General features: G+C 45.2%; 1 protein-coding gene across 1 annotated transcript in view; it reads right to left on the reverse strand.

The window, feature by feature from the left end:
* Nucleotides 1-6,425: 6,425 nt before the first annotated feature.
* Nucleotides 6,426-16,101, reverse strand: part of CHAT (choline O-acetyltransferase) — a 49,772-nt gene continuing 40,096 nt past the window's right edge. The window contains exons 11-14 of the mRNA XM_012477467.2: nucleotides 15,795-15,936; nucleotides 15,592-15,654; nucleotides 8,983-9,120; nucleotides 6,426-6,695 (exon numbers count right to left, since the gene is read on the reverse strand). Coding sequence (XP_012332890.2) covers nucleotides 6,426-6,695; nucleotides 8,983-9,120; nucleotides 15,592-15,654; nucleotides 15,795-15,936 — 613 coding nt within the window. The remainder of the gene's footprint in view (nucleotides 6,696-8,982; nucleotides 9,121-15,591; nucleotides 15,655-15,794; nucleotides 15,937-16,101) is intronic.

The raw sequence follows: 16,101 nt of genomic DNA on the forward strand, positions 1-16,101 counted from the left end.
GAACTCCTACATGTATGTTGGAACTCCTTATGTTATCTTCCTTGTGTTTCTTTAATAATTTCTTTAGCAGAGGCAGACTCAATGCACAAGTCATGTTTTCCACATCCCTATGATTGCATCCCAACCAGTCAGCAGCACCCATTCCCTGGATCCCTTCCCACCAACCTACCCTTGAAAAACCTTAACCTCTGAGCCTTTGGAGAGACTGATTTGAGTGATAATTCTGTCTTCTGCATGACTGGCCTTGCATTAATTAAACTGTTTCTTTACTGCAAAAAAAAAAATTCTTTAATAATATTAAACATATTGTCAACACAAAAATGCTCAACATCACTAATCATCAGGGAAATGCAAATTAAAACCACAATGAGATACCACCTTATTCCTACAAAAATGGCCGTTATTAAAAAGCCAGAAAAGCCGGGTGTGGGAGCTCACGCCTGTAATTTCAGCACTTTGGGAGGCCGAGGCAGGCAGATCATGAGGTCAGAATATCAAGACCATCCTGGCTAACACAGTAAAATGCCATCTCTTTGTAAAAATACAAAAAATTAGCTGAGTGTGGTGGCATGTGCCTGCAGATCAAGACCATCTTGGTTAACACAGCGAAACCCTGTCTCTTTGTAAAAATACAAAAAATTAGCTGGCTGTGGTGGCATGCGACTATAGTCCCAGCTACTCAGGAGGCTGAGGCAGGAGAATCGCTTGAATGCAGTAGGCGGAAGTTGCAGTGAGCTGATATTGCACCATCACACTCCAGCCTTGGCAACAAGGCAAGACTGTTTAAAAAAAAAAGCCAGAAAACAATAGATGTTGGCATGGATGTGGTGAAAAGGGAACACTTACACACTGTTGATGGGACTGTAAATTAGTACAACCTCTGTAAACAGCAGCATGGAGATTTCTTAAAGAACTAAAAGTAGATCTACCGTTTGATCCAGCAATCCCACTACTGGGCACCTACCCAAAGGAAAAGAAGTCATTATATCAAAAAGACACCTGCATAAGTGTATTTATTACAGCACAATTCACAATTGCAAAGATATGGAACCAATCTTAGTGCCCATCAACCAATGAGTGATAAAACGTTTTATATATATATATATATATATATATATATATATATATATATATATATACACACACACACACCCCCCATAGAATAATACTCAGCCATTAAAAAAAAAAAAAAAAAAAAAAAGGAAATGTCTTTTGCAGCAACTTGGACAGAACTGGAGGCCATTATTCTAATTGAAGTAACTCAGGAACAGAAAACCAAATAATATATGTTCTCACTTATAAGTGGAAGCTAAGCTATGGGTATGCAAAGGCACACAGAGTGATATAATGGATTATGGAGACTCAGAAGGGGGAACATGGAGGGATGGTGAGGGATTTAAAAAAACTATGTATTGGGTGCAATGTACACTACTCAGGTGACAGGTGCACTAAAATCTCAGACTGCACCACTATACAGTTCATCCATATACAGAAACCACATATACCCAAAAGCTATTGAAATAAAAATAAATAAATATTTGGCAAGAATAAAAATGTATATATTGGCTTGGAGTGCCTGCTTTACATATACGCTGTATGAATCCAGGCTCCTCACCACAAATGGCGTGAGTCTATGGTTTTACTTTCTCATAGATGTCTTTTCCCTCCATCTACAGCCCTGTGGGTGGCAGGCTTTTTTCCTCCTCTCCTGCGCTGATGAAAAAGGTTTTTCTAGTTCTTGTCACATGATCGGCATGCCTCTGGGGGTCCGAGTTTGCGCAAGGAGTTTAGTTGCTTCTCTTGCCTTGTATGAGCTGTTATGTCTTCTCTGTTTGCAGGAACGGTGAACTCAGCTGGAGCCACTGAGGCTCTGTTCTGATTCACCTTGGGCTCCTGCTTACTGCTGTGCTCTGGACATCTTACTTCTTTTTTCTGGAATGTGAGGACTTGCTTTCTTTCTCTAGAACTTGATTATATATTTTAAAATGTTTTCTTTTTGTGTATATGCTTTTGCAGGTGGAGGGGCCCTTCTGCATCACCTCAGCCCATATTGCTGCTCCTTAATATAAGAAACAGAGACCATGGGGGTCCATTGGCATATACGCAGCAGAAATAGGAAGAGAAATCCCAGAAGGAGCTGGGAGGAGCAGATGGTAGGAGAACAAGGGAGAGCTTGTCCTTGGGAGCCAAGAGGAAACAGAGCTTTGAGAAAGGTCCTTTGTGGGATGTGTAGCCAGCTTTTCCCAGGTGTGGCATATTGTTCACCTTGCAGACTCAAGAGTCTTCTTTGAAATGAAAACTCAAAAGCACTAAAGCAGAGAGATAGGCTGAATTTATAAAGGGAACCCAAGGCACTGCACACTGCCTCTCTCAATCTCCCTCCCTCCACCTACCTTCCTTCCTTCCTTCCTTCCTTCCCTTCCCTCTTTCTTTCCTTCTTTCTTTCTTTTCCTTTCTTTCTTCTTTCTTTCTTTTTCTTTTTCTTTCTCTCTCTCTCTCTCCCCCCCACTCTCTCTCATTACTCTCCAGGGAGAACTGCTTAGGAGTAATTTGGAAACTTATAGCTGGTCTTGCAAACCTGGGAGGGACTCTTCCTTGCTTCTGTACCAACACCATCCCAAAGGAACTTCAGAGGCCGCAGGAGGGTGGTATGGTTTTGCATGTTGCTGCCTGCTCTTGCCCTTCTCTTGGTGTCTCTCTCCGCATCTGGTTACTTTGGGGCTGCCTGTGACATCTGTGATAAGAGCAAAACCCACATTGCTCAGATTGTGTTCTTCCCTTTCCCCTCCACTCCTCCTGGACAACTCTTAGCCATTCTCTCTTTGAATAGTGCCTTTCCCGCATCCCAAATCCCACAAACACACACACTTCAAGGTTCTTTTTAGGATCTAATTGGAAAGCATTTGGGCTTCCATTTGGAGGAATCTCATTTCTGATTCTGTGGATTGTCATGGCTGTAAGAACATCTTCCAGCTTGGAATGTATGTTGGCTGCATAGGGCGAAAGAAGCTGTGTGCATATGTCCGTGTGAGCCTGCAACAAGAAGGCTTGGCTTTTACATCACTTCCTAAGTTTTCAAACAGTGACCATCTCCTATCATCTCTCTACAACTCTGGAAGTGAGTAATGCTGATATCAATATTCCCATTGTATAGATGAGGAAACTGAGGCCTAGAGAGGTGAAGTGACTTCCCCAAAGTCCACAGTAAGTTACAGCTGTGTTCATTGTCCAGGCATCCGGCCTCTAAGCCTTGTGCCCTTCCCTCTGCTCCATGCTGCCCACACTTGTTTGTGCAGGCTTAAGCGGAGACACCTACTTTCTGTCTACACCCAGGTTTCTGTCAGCCTCATCACAAGCATTCCATGAAGGCTCCCTGCTCCTTGCCCCACCCCACAATGGCATGTCGTAGACTAGGAGAGACTTCTCTCCTCCCTTTTCTCTCCTGGCCCCTGTGTCTTTTAGACATCGACTACTGCTGCTGGCAGACCTCAGACAAAGGCAAATGAATTGCTGACCCACTCAGAGAATTTATGACGTTATATTTTAAAGCAAGTCTGGGTAGAAACAATGGCCAACATCATCTCTCTTAGCATTACTTTTTATTGAATATAGACTTACGACCTTTACATAATTTGAATATAATGCTTACAATATACAGTTCTTTAATCATACATACATTTCTTCAAAGCACAAAACTAGAAATTAAAATGGAAAGGCTATACACATGTATATATTGCCATAAATCTAGAACTATTTTATAAAAATAGAACTCAAATATTAACTTTATATATTTTAGCAACTTAGCAGTATTGTAAGGTGGCCACATACATTTTATTATCCGTCAGTGTTCCAAATGACTGTCTCATTTTCCATCTCTCTGGGGACACCTGGAGTAGGCGCCTTTCCCAGGATGCCCGCAGAGATGCCCTTGGCCATGGCTCAGTGTTGCCTTTGCATAAAGACTCAGTGCACCCGTCTGTTCTTGGAGGGGGAAGACCAGCTTCCAGCCTCTTCCTCAGAGGGAGGAGGTGTTCCCTCCTGCCAAGCATTTACTGTTTGCGCTTCTCATAGCCCTCACAGTGCATAGTTTGATATCTGAATGTACAGAGTAAGTTACCGTTCCATGTGCTCGGAGAATAGCAGATTTGAGTTTGGGTCTGTAATATCAGTGTAAATAGTTTAAAAGAAAACCACCCAAGCAATGCCCACTGGGGTAAAGTCATCCCAAAGGTAGGCCCCACGAAGCCTCCCTGCCCCTGCTCAACCCCGCAATGGCATGCCATAGACTAGGAGAGACTTAGCTCTCTCCTCCCTTTTCTCTCCTGGCCCCTGTGTCTTTTAGACATTGGCTACTGCTGCTGGCAGATCCCAGACAAAGGCAAATGAATTGTTGACCCAGCAAGGTCCTTGACACACATGCTCTTCAGTCCTCATAATCTTGCAAGTGGGGACATTCTTGTTCTCATTTGACAGTGGAGGGAATTGAGTCTCTGGGCATGCATGTCATTTGGCTGAGATTGGTGGGATTGCCTGGCCTATAGCTGAAGCTCTCTGCCTGCCCAGAAATCTATGGAGGGAAAGGAACCAGAGGAGAACTTGGATCTGCACTGTGGTTATTTGGAGGGAACAGACAAGTAGCTTTGGGCCAACTTACAGTAGGTGAGCTGCCTTTCCCCAGAAAACCCCAGGATCCTTGTGCTGCAACTTCCTAAGCAGAGCAGGAAGGTGGCCATGGGAGGGAAGGAGTGTGAAGCTACAGACCAATGACTTAAGTTAGTGTGTTCAAAGGGCAGTGCCCAAATTTCCCACATCTAATAGAGATCCTCCATCTAAAACCAGGGGTTCAAGGAACTCACTTCTTGAGGTTGCTTGTGTTTTCGAAGAGCTGAGCAAAGGTCAAATGCCTATCCCACCTCCGCCGGCCTGTGATAGTGCAGGCCCAAGTGTGGACAGCCTTCACAGTGACCCGAAGAAGGGGCACCTGCAAGATCCCTGGGCTAGAGCGAAGTGCTCAGCAGGAAGCAGCAGGATTGGAGGGATGTGGAGCAAAACACACGGGCTCTATGTTGTAGATTTCTCTGGTTGCTTGCTCACTCCCTTCCCTGCCCTTTAGACTTCCCATAATAATGTGTTCCAATGGGAAGTGCCTCCTGCATCTCCACTGTGATCACAGTCTCTTGGGACATCTCAAGTCTGCCTCTGCTGACCTGCCTGTCCTGCCCATGCTGGAGCTGGGGCTGGGGCTGGCTCTGGACAAGGCCGTGCCTTCCTCCCAGCCTCACTCTCTGCCAGCTGTTCCCTCAGTCCCTGAGGCCAGCAGAGAGCCCTGCTCTATGCTCTACCACATGGGTCTTTGTCAGAGTCCCTGGATAGCCTGCTCCAAATAAAGGAGCCCACCTGCCTAAGGGTCCTGCTTGAATCACTAAGATTTTCTGAAATTAATTTCAGGGTGGTTTTCTTAAAAATATCTGTCTTAAAACAACACAAACAGAAAATCCCAAAGTAACCATCTCTCTTCCCCACCTATTGGAGCATGTACAATGGGGAGGAGAGGGGAAAAGATGCAGAAAAAATGCAAATGGTAGCACCCCAGGAAGGGGCCGAGTCCTCCACGAACCCACCCGCACCAGGCACCATCTGCTTGGGGCTGTGCAGTTTACTCATCTTGGACTGGCTCTGATGCTACCTGCTGAGCAGAAAGTGGCAGCAACTCCAGCGCAGTCACAGATAAGTTTTTTTTTCCTTTCAGAATAACTGGACACCATTTTCTGAGCTCAACAGAAGGCTGCCCCTGGGAGCGAAAGCAGAAATGTATTTGTGAGCCCAAGTCACTATATTTTAAATGGACTTGGGCTCTGTGGTGTGTGTAGGAGGAGCGGGTGCTTGCAGGACTATACGGCTCAGTGGAGGCACCAGGAATGCCAAGATCGGAATGCGCTGAATCGCAAAACAAAGCCTCCTCTCCCCGCAAAAAGAAAAGAGGTAATGACCTGGAGTTAGCCTCTTCCTTCGTAGTTCATTTAGGTACATTGCATGTAATAGGGTGACTCATTCTTTCGTTGGGCAGAAGCATCACCTGGACACACTAGGTTCTGCTGGGGAAGGAGACATAAACACTAAGCTTCCAAGGACCACAGGAGTCCTCAGTGTAGCTCCCCAGTGCACCCAGGCTGCCTCCGGGACAGGCTGGTCCCATTTCCCAGTGCCCAGGCCCAAAGGTACCTTGAAAATGACCATTCCCAGGCATAAGGAGGGGACCCTTTCCTCCCGACACTCCGGCTCTGTGTGATGTCTCTGTGTGGTCTGTGGGTTGAACCCTGATGATAGGGAGCTGCGGAAAGCTGGGGTGAGGGATGGGAGCAGGGATTGGCAGGGTCTGGCTGCTCTAGAGGCTGGGTCCAGGAGGTGAAGCCTAGTGGCAGGAGTCAAGGTTGGTGTCCCTGGCTGGGCCTCATGGCTTTTTCCTTTGTTGCCAGTGGCTTGCTCTCAGCAGGCGGTGGCAGACTGCAGAGGTCTCTCATGTCAATGAAGCTTTCTTCCACAGCTTTTGCAAACTTGCTAGAAGACGTCTCTTTGCAGCTGTGAAAGCTGGAGATGCAGAAAAGGATGGCCTCTGGCTGGGGGTTGTAGCAGGCACCGTACCCATTTGGGACCACAGGACCATAGCAGCAGAACATCTCCATGGTTGTGGGCACCTAGAGGAGAGGACAGGTCAGGAGCTGCTTGTTCTGGAATGCAGCCTGCCAGCCTTGACTGGGCTTGGCTTCTCTGACTGTTTTTCACCTGGGGGTTTGACTGAATTAACCAAATCAAGTGATTGCTTCAGCATGGATGGACACAGCCAGTCATAAAAACAGACCCATTTAAGTGCATGGTATCAGAGGACGAGGGGCCCCAGGCAATCTGCTCTACGCATGGAGTTAGAAGCTCCTAAAGTGACCTGGTGCTGCATCTTGGGTTGAGTCTCCCCTTCACCTGGGGGCCATTTGAGGCACAGAGGCAATCAGGTAATTTACTAAATGGCCCCCGGTGGCACCCCACAGTTAGATGCTTCTCGGAGGGAGGAATTTATGAACTGGAGGAAATCTGGCCCATCCTCTCTGTCGATTTTCCCCAGATCCTTAATTACTGTCAGTATTGCCTGGCTGCTCTGATTTCTCCCCGCAGCCTGGTCATGCACAATTACCCAGCGTTGGGTGTTTCAAAGATTGCCATCAACTGGAGTTTTACTTATGCACTTAGTATGTTTTGAATTCAGAGGGCCAAGATTTTATAATCCAGATCACAAACCAAGAAAGTATGTTTCTGAAGGCATTCAAGCTACAAATGCGACTTTCCAGTTGGAAAACAACAACACAACCCCCACACCCCAGATTATTTTTATTAGCTGGTCCAGGGAGGAAAAAATACAAAGGATTCTTGGGCAGGTACGGGGCCTGGTTTGTTTTAAACCTACAGGTTTCTGGTGCTGTGTGCTCAGGCCTTTGGCACTGGTCGTTTTAATGGGGCAGAACAAACCATTAGTCTTGCTAATAGAGTCACCGCATTGTCAGATAAATTTGCCGTGCAATAGCCGAAGGCCATAAAGCCATTCCAAAGCACTTTTTGCCCATGGATGATTTCCTGAGGAATTTATGGTGCTGTGTTCCATCCTCGTTTATTCACATCTGCATGCTCACTGCCATAATGACAACATCCAATTACCGAGTGGGCTTCCATCCTCAGACACAGCTTATCAACCCCTGTACACGTCCAGCTTTCGCAGATGAGGTGGCAATTTAGTAAATTGATGGCTGTGGGGCATTTCCCCTCCTGAACCACAACCTCTCTCTAATGGATTGCATTCTGTCTTTGTGGCAGTGGCCCTCACACAGCACGTGCTGCTGCGGTGGTTAGATGTTGGGCTGGCCACGAATGTTCTGCTGTTGGTCGTGTGGGCCTTTATAACAATATCTGTGACCTATTTAGAGGGCCCTGTCCATGCCAGGCCCTGGGTTGGGCTTTCTCTCCACATCATTGCATCTGGCTGAGCCAAGACTTCACTCCAGACCTGCTGGGCGTCAGAGCCCATGGAAACCGCGGTAATCGATTGAAAGGTGGTAAGGCATAATGGTTAGGGCACCAGAATGGGTGTGTTCCTGTACTGTCTCCACCATGGCTGAGTAGGGCCTGTTGATTACTCCCATTTAGGAGATGGGAAACCTTCTTCTTCTTTTTTTTTTTGAGACAGGGTCTCACTCTGTCGCCCAGGCTGGAGTGCAGTGGTGCAATCAGGGCTCACTGCAACTTCTACCTCTCCAGCTCAAGCATTCCTTTTATCTCAGCCTCCTTAGAAGCTGGGACTTCAGGCACACACCACCATGCCCAGCTAATTTTTAAAAATAGGGAGATGAGGTCTCCCCATGTTGCCCAGGCTGGTCTCAAACTCCTGAGCTCAAGTGATCCTCCTGCCTCAGCCTCCCAAGGTGTTGGTATTACAGTTATAAGCCACCAAGACTGGCCAGTAAACCATCTTCTAGTGAACATTCAGATCATTTTGCTGAAGGTCGCATAGCTCAGAAAAAGCAGAGGCGGGACTTGCCTGACTCCAGCCAGTGGGCTTATCATCACCACTCTTTAGAAAGCTTGCTGGCCGGGCGTGGTGGCTCACGCCTGTAATCCCGGCACTTTGGGAGGCTGAGGCAGGTGGATCACTTGAGGTCAGGAATTCAAAACCAGCCTGTCCAACATGGTGAAACCCTGTCTCTACTAAAAATACAAAATTAGCCTGGCATGGTGGTGCATGCCTGTAATCCCAGCTACTTGGGAGGCTGTGGCAGGAGAGTCGCTTGAAGCTGGGAGGCAGAGGTTGTAGTGAGCTGAGATCATGCCACTGCACTCCAGCCTGGGCAACAAGAGCAAAGCTCCATCTCAAAAAAAAAAAAAAAAAAGAAAGTTTGCTGACTACACTACTTTTGGGGGATGGCTGCACAGGGGCTGTACCTGGCTGGTGGAGAGGACAAACCGGTTGCTCATCAGGTAGGTTTCATCCGTGAACATCTCAGGCAGCTCCTTGCATGTGGCCCGGGCCAGCTCCCGCAGTGCCAGCAGGTGGTTGTCAATGGCCATCCCTGTTATAGCCTAAGTAGTTGGGGATAAAGAAGAGGAGATGAGAAGTGGACCCCCTGCACCTCTTTGTTTCCTCCTCTCTAGTCTACAGAACTACTGGTGACTTTGGCAGTCACGGCTCCTGCTTATGCAGTGCCTGCTACTGCTCAGACTGACCACCGTACCACGTGGTCTCTGCTCCTGGGCCCTTGTGCATTTCTACGTGTCCTGAATGAGTCCAGAACAGGTTGGGTTCTAGCTTGAGATGTCTGAGCTAAAGATCAGTGAGTCTGAGCATCCCCTACACACCTACACCTGCCTGGCTCTCTGAAAGAATGGGGCTGGCCTGGCCATCCCAACTACCAACTTCTTAGGCAGGGAGAGAGTTTGGGAAGAAGGCTGTGTGCAGGACTTGGGGACTGCTGGATCCTGTGCAAGCATTGTGAAGGGCGTCCCAGGCTGTCCCGAACAGACTCTCACCACAACCAACGCTGTCTCCTCTAGTAGGAGCCCAGGGAACAACGGATAGAGGATAGAGGTTGTGAGATCTGTTCCTGAATCTTGGCTGCCATTTCCTGATCTCAGGATCAATTCATTTAAACTGGATCCATAATCTAAGAACTTGTTTTAGAACTGGAACTAGACATCTTAGCAGAGGCTCAGCTGACATTTTCAAGGGGAAAGAGCCAGTTGAATGATAAAAACTCTTTTTCTTTTTATCAGAAGGTATTTAAACTTTTATCAAAGGACAGAAAAATAGAGAAAGGTCCAGAATGTCAATGTAGGAGGGGTTCACAGAGGGTGAGGTGGCTGGAAGTGAGCTGGGTACTCATTCTACAACTCTCCCACTTGAGGCTGGGTATGTACTATGCACATTGGTTTTTTGGACTACATGTTTATTTGGAGCCATTCTGAGGACTGAGGGAGACTCAGGGGGCCACCCTGACCCATAGCAATCACCTTGGGTCAATATCAGGGTAACTGTGATTAACTCTGAGGGTTTCACAGTTCCATAGGATGGCCACTTAGCTTTCAAAGCGCTGCACAGTAGGAAACCCCCCCATCACAGTGAACTCGGTTTAGGTTTACAAGGCACGTTTTGGGATTTGACAGCTGTTCTCTTTCAGTTGTGAATGAATGCATAAAGATGACTCAGGCTTTGGTGTCTCTGAACGCACCTAATTAGAGGCTGAAAAGACAAACATTACACAACCACAGCTCATTTTATATGTGCCCTGTTAAGACAGAAGGAAAGAATGGTGGGCCCATCTATGAAGGAGACCACTCTTTTAATTTCTCTGGTTTCCTCTATTTAATTTCTGATTTGTGTTGGTCCATAGAAGCAGCTGCCCTACGAAGGGTCAACTCAACCCTATTTTTACCACCTCGGAATAACTGTAGCAAGAGAGATTGAGTTAACAGGTTGTTTGACTCAGAGTCATGAGTAGTAATGAGTAAAATGACTTATCATTCAGTCTTTCATTTATTCATTTAGGGAATATTAATTGAATGCGTACTATATGCCTAGGGCTTCAGGTCCTGGAGCCGTAGCAGAGAAAAAGACAGTTGTAGACTCAGTTTTTGTGGAGCTTATGGTGTACTAGGGGGCCGATTTCATCAACCATGCAAAAAAACATGATCATAGCTCAAGTGTGAGGAAGGAAAAACATAGAGCACTGGGAGAGTAAGTGATGGGGGCTCTGAACCACCTTGTCTGCCCCTCCATTGGAAATTCCTTTCTCCACGACCACTGGCAAATATGCTTACTATTTATTAGGAGGTTTCCTTGCTTCTTTCCCACTTTCCTTACCCTCCATGGCCAACCATACATCAGATTCACCTCCTAAGTGTCTTTGTACCTCTCCTTTCCCCAAATGCATCTCTCTGATTTGGTAGTTCTCATCAACTTAAAATTGTTAACACAACCCTATGGCAATGCTTTGGAGGGTATTTTCCCGATATTTTCATAAATTTAAAGTTGTTATTGTCATATATTTATATGGTTTAGAAATCCAAATAAGCCAAAAGCCTAGGTCATTTGGCCAGCATGGATTCCCACCCCGTAGAGGCAGTTCCTTATAGTCTTTTAGCTATTTCTTTTGGGTATTTACTCTGTTTCCTCCAAATACATGCTTAGGTTACCATTACTGAATTTCTCAGTTTTACCTATATTCTTCTTGTTATAGACAGTGAAATGTCAGCTCTTTTATGACTCTGCCCCGCCAGCACACTTCTACTCTCCCATCTTCCCAATAAAATTATGTTTTAACTCTTTGTTGTTTGATCAAGATACAGTATAATCATGTATACAGAACAATATACATAAGTATAATTAAGCAAGTATTCACAGCTGGGTCATGTAGTGTACTATGACTAGATTTCGTTTCTTATTGAATTTTTTGTTTTCCCTAGAATTGAAAATATATAATTTTTTTCTACTTCCTTAGCTTTCCATGTATCTATTTCTTTTATTTACTTATTTTTTGAGACAGAGTTTTGCTATTTTACCCAGGATGGAGTGAAGTGAAGTGGTGCGATCTTGGCTCACTGCAACCTCTGTTGAAGTGATTCTCCTGCCTCAGCCTCCTGAGTAGCTAGGATTACATGCATGCACCACCATGCCTGGCTATTTTTTGTATTTTTAGTAGAGATGGGGTTTCGCCATGTTGGCCAGTTTGGTCTTGAACTCCTAATCTCAGGCAATCCACCTGCCTCGGCCTCCCAAAGTGCTAGGATTACAGGCATGAGCCACCACGCCTGGCCCCATATATCTATTTCAAATTGATTCCTAGAGACGCAGCAAGAATTTCACTCATCCTCTCACTTCTTGCTCCTCTATGGACTGATGGCTCTCTAGGTCTGCTCAACAACTGTTGATTTGTGATCTCATTTTACTATCATCCTGGGGGATTCCTCTATCTTTTTCTGGTGTTAAATCTTCTGATTTTTAGGAGCATATGATTTCCTCTTTATGTTTTATTTCCTCACTTTAGAAGTCTACATTCTCCAGTAGCTTTATGAGAAATGATGCTTAACAAGTAAAATGTTTGAGACTTTCTCTGTCTAAAAATGTCTTTCATCTATCTTCAAACTTGATGATAGTTTAGCTCAGTATGAAATGTGTGTTGAAGGTCACTTTCTCTCACAATTTAAAGGCATTGCTCTATTATATTCCACCTTCCAATGATGCTGTTCAGAAATTAATTACATCTTTATTATGGATCTTTGTATTTGATGTTTTTTATCCTCTCATAGATTTTAGAATCTTCTCTTCATCTTTAGTGTTGTAAAATTTCCTTTGCTATGAGTATTTTCCATCTATTAAGTAACATACTTAATGAACTCTCTCAATATGGACACTCATGTGCTTCAGTTCTGGATAAATTTCTTGAATTATTTTGCTCAGGACCCCCCTCCACCATTTTCTTTTTCTAAACAACTGTTATTTGGAATATTGTTCTCTTGGACTAAGTCTCTTTTCTCTCTTATATTTCATCCCTTTGTTGTGTTGGTATTTTGGGGATATTGTCTTAGATTACCATCTAATTCTTCCACTGAATTTTTTTCTACCATATTTTCTTCCAGAGTTTTTTTTTATTTCTTGAAAACTGTTTTTTGTTTCCTATCATATATAGATGTAATAACTCTTTTTATTTTTCAAAAAATCTCAATGGTCACTTTAAAAATGTTCAGTTGTTTCCTGTAGTTTTTTTATTTCAAGTTTTGTTTGTTTGTTTTCTGAGACAGAGTCTTGCTCTGTTGCCCAGGATGTAGTGCGGTGGTGTTATCTCAGTTCACTGCAAACTCCAACTCCTGGGTTCAAGCGATTCTCTTGCCTTAGCCCATTTCAAGTTTTTAAAAAATATATTTTTTAATTTAAAAAATATGTTTTAATTAGTAAAAAATGTTTGTTGGTGTTGCTTTTACTCTTTTATGTCTCCTCAATGTCTGGGGATCTATGGCTATCTATTTGTATTTAAGAATAAAGCACTGAAAATATGACTAGAAGATTTATGTGTGAGAAAGTATTTGTTAACCTGTGGGCTTCACTGTCCTTACAGTAGCTCTCCTTCAGTATAGGAATGGTTCTTAACTAGCATCTCTGCCTCTCGGCAAACCAAGAGGTTTACCCCATCTGCTGCCTAGGTTCTTTTACTGTGGGCCCCAACCATCAGTTTCTGTGAGTGTTCTCTCTTGGCCTAGTCAATTTTACCATAGAGAAATCTTCTAATCTCCTGCTTGGTGAGACGTGGTAGCAGAGCTAGTTCCCAGTGTGTATGGAGCTGAGTGGCTGGAGGGCTTAGTAGTAAGTGAGCAGACTTTAATTAACCATTTAATTTCAGTACAGTATCCCCTCCTTCACCTTCACTTAGTGTCCTCAAGTCTAGAATCCTCCTGCTTCTCCAGATAATGAACTTCTAGTCCACCTCTGGGGAGGGGGCCAGTAACCTGGTTGCCTGGAGTGGTAGAGAGGAACTGAGGATCTAACTGCTTTTTATATAGATCATCAATGGCTATGGTTTGAATGTTTGGGTCCTATTCAAACTTCACGTGTTGAAACTTCATGGTGTGATAGTATTAGGAGGTGGGACCTTCAGGAGACGATTAGGTCATGAATGGGGTTTAAGGCCCTTATACAAGAGGCTGCGCACAGTGTTCAGCCCTCAGCCTTTCCACCTCCCACTATGTGAGGACACAGAACTTGTCCCCTCAGGAGGATGCAGCAAAATGGCACCATCTTGGAAGCACAGGGCAGGCTTCACCAGACACTGAACCTGCTGGCACCTTGATCTTGGATGTCCAACCTCCACAACTGTAAGAAATAAGTTTCTGTTGTTCATCAATTACCCAGTCTCCCAAGCTTCTCTCACTGTTTGCTGATTCAGTTGCCACGTGTTCTACTTTCCAGCTCTAAAACGTTGCTGCCACTCCTTTCCTGTTCTCTTGCTCTAGTGTATTTATGGCTTTCAAAAATCTCTTGCCTTTGTTTCTGGAGAGTTTCAGAGAGAATGACAGCAACTCTATGTGCAGTCCACCATGCAGGAAGAGTTTCTTCCACCAAGAGGAGGCGTTTACATCTTCCCCTTCACCTGCCCCTGTCCTACTCCAATTCAAACACCAGCTCTCCCTCAGTATTAGAAACGTTGTTAACCAGCAACTCTGCCTCATGGCAAACATTCCTAACCCCAATTCCAACCAGTCCTTCTTCTACCCAGTCACTGTAACACACTTGGTAACAGGGAAATCCAACATCTCTCCTGCTCCACTGTCCTTTGCAAGCTATGCACTGCTTTTCCTCGAATGGGTCTTATTCTCTTAAGGCTCTCTGCCTTTGCACCTGGTGCCCTTCTTGAGCCAACTCTCCCCTCTGTGTCTGCCTGACAAGCCTCTCTTCATCCTTTGTGTCTCACATGAAGCACCACTTCCCCTGGGAATTCTTCCTGGCTTTCCCAAGCAGAGGAAACAGCTGGTTCCTCTATGTCCCCTGCTACTTTCTGAAGGCTCTTTCCACGTGGGATTGGTATTCACCATGAAGGGCCTCTTCTCTCAACTACATGGCAGCCTCCCTAAGGACAGGGCTTATGGACTTCATGTTTTGTTTCCTAGCACCCAGCACCTTGTCTGGCATAAAGCGTGAAGGCCAAAACAACAAACAAAACAAAAACACCCACTGAATACATGAGTGGCTGGGGTGCTACACTTTCCCCAAATAGAACAAACGCTTAAGTATTTAGATGAATTTGGGACCTAGCAATTAAATTAGAGAAAGTCTATGTTGGCTAGTTCTAAAATCCAGAAATGCATTGTTTTTGTTTTCAGGTATCTAGAGTGAAATTTGCTCCTTTTCATAGATTATATGATCCTTCAAAGACTGTGTTAGAAAGACTTGCAACGAAGGTATTGATAACAGCCCAAGTCGTTGCTTATTCTCTACTGTTTGCTACTGCAAACAATAGCTTTGCAGTGCCAGAAAATAAATTATTTCTCTAAACTAGGGAAGCATTTTCCTTGCAATTTTGATTTCCCCATTAATTTTCAGGAAAGACTTTTTATTCACAGGTAGTATGAATAAATATACAGAAAATAAGAGGCAAAAGCAGCCCTCAGTGGGAACGGACACTGCCTTGCCTGCAATTGGGCAAGGTGTGTGAGCCCCCACTGCTTGCCAGGCTCGAGCCCCTTCCTCTCACAGTTGATTGCTCTTGTGTGAACTGCAAGATGCTATATATGTGAGGTGCTATTATTATCATTATAGTTGTTTCAAAGGGTTTGAAAAGTGGTAACTCATTGTATTCTTATAAAATCCATGTCAAAAGCAGGAATGCTGTGTTACTTAGGTTCTAAAACTAAGAAACAAGAAGCTGAGTGGTGAAGCGGCCTTGCCAAGTCCCTGGGTCATAGGTGGCTGGGCCCTTACATGTGTTCTCATGCCATAGCATCCATTCTGCCAGGCCTCAGGCACAGCTCGAGTGCAGGGTTGTGAGGTGGTGCGACGTCACTCACCATGACTGTGTATGCAGTCTGGGCACGGATGGCATCCTTCAGGAGCAGAAGCTTCTCGGAAGCCTGTCAACAGAACACAGAGGCAGCGCAGGGTTCAAAAGGCTGCTTGGAGCCAAAGCGTCTGGTGCTCAGAGGGCCGAGCCGAGGGCAGCTCACAGCAGCCTCACTGGTCTCCTGTGGCCATGGGGTGGGGTGAGACTTACTGGCACAGCAGGCTTGTGGTCAGTCATGGCTCTCACAAAAGCCAGTGCCTCTGGAGTGGCTGATCTGATGTTGTCCACCCGTCCCTCCTGGAATCGGCGGATGGATGCGCTCTCGTAGGTGGGCACCAGTCTTCGGTGGAGCCTGCGTGGGATGAAGGATGAATGGCGCATGGTAATTTATTCTTGGGGAATCATAAACTCAGAAAGAAAAATCGCCTCAGCAGGCTTTATTTTCACAGCTCTGACTTGACTCAGCAGAATATTTCATTTTAATGTTAATAGAATTCTAGAGGGAATTCCCAGAGAC

The sequence above is a fragment of the Aotus nancymaae genome, unplaced genomic scaffold (genome assembly GCF_030222135.1).
Source record: "Aotus nancymaae isolate 86718 unplaced genomic scaffold, 86718_ANA_hifiasm-v0.15.2.pri h1tg000099l, whole genome shotgun sequence".
Taxonomy (NCBI): domain Eukaryota; kingdom Metazoa; phylum Chordata; class Mammalia; order Primates; family Aotidae; genus Aotus; species Aotus nancymaae.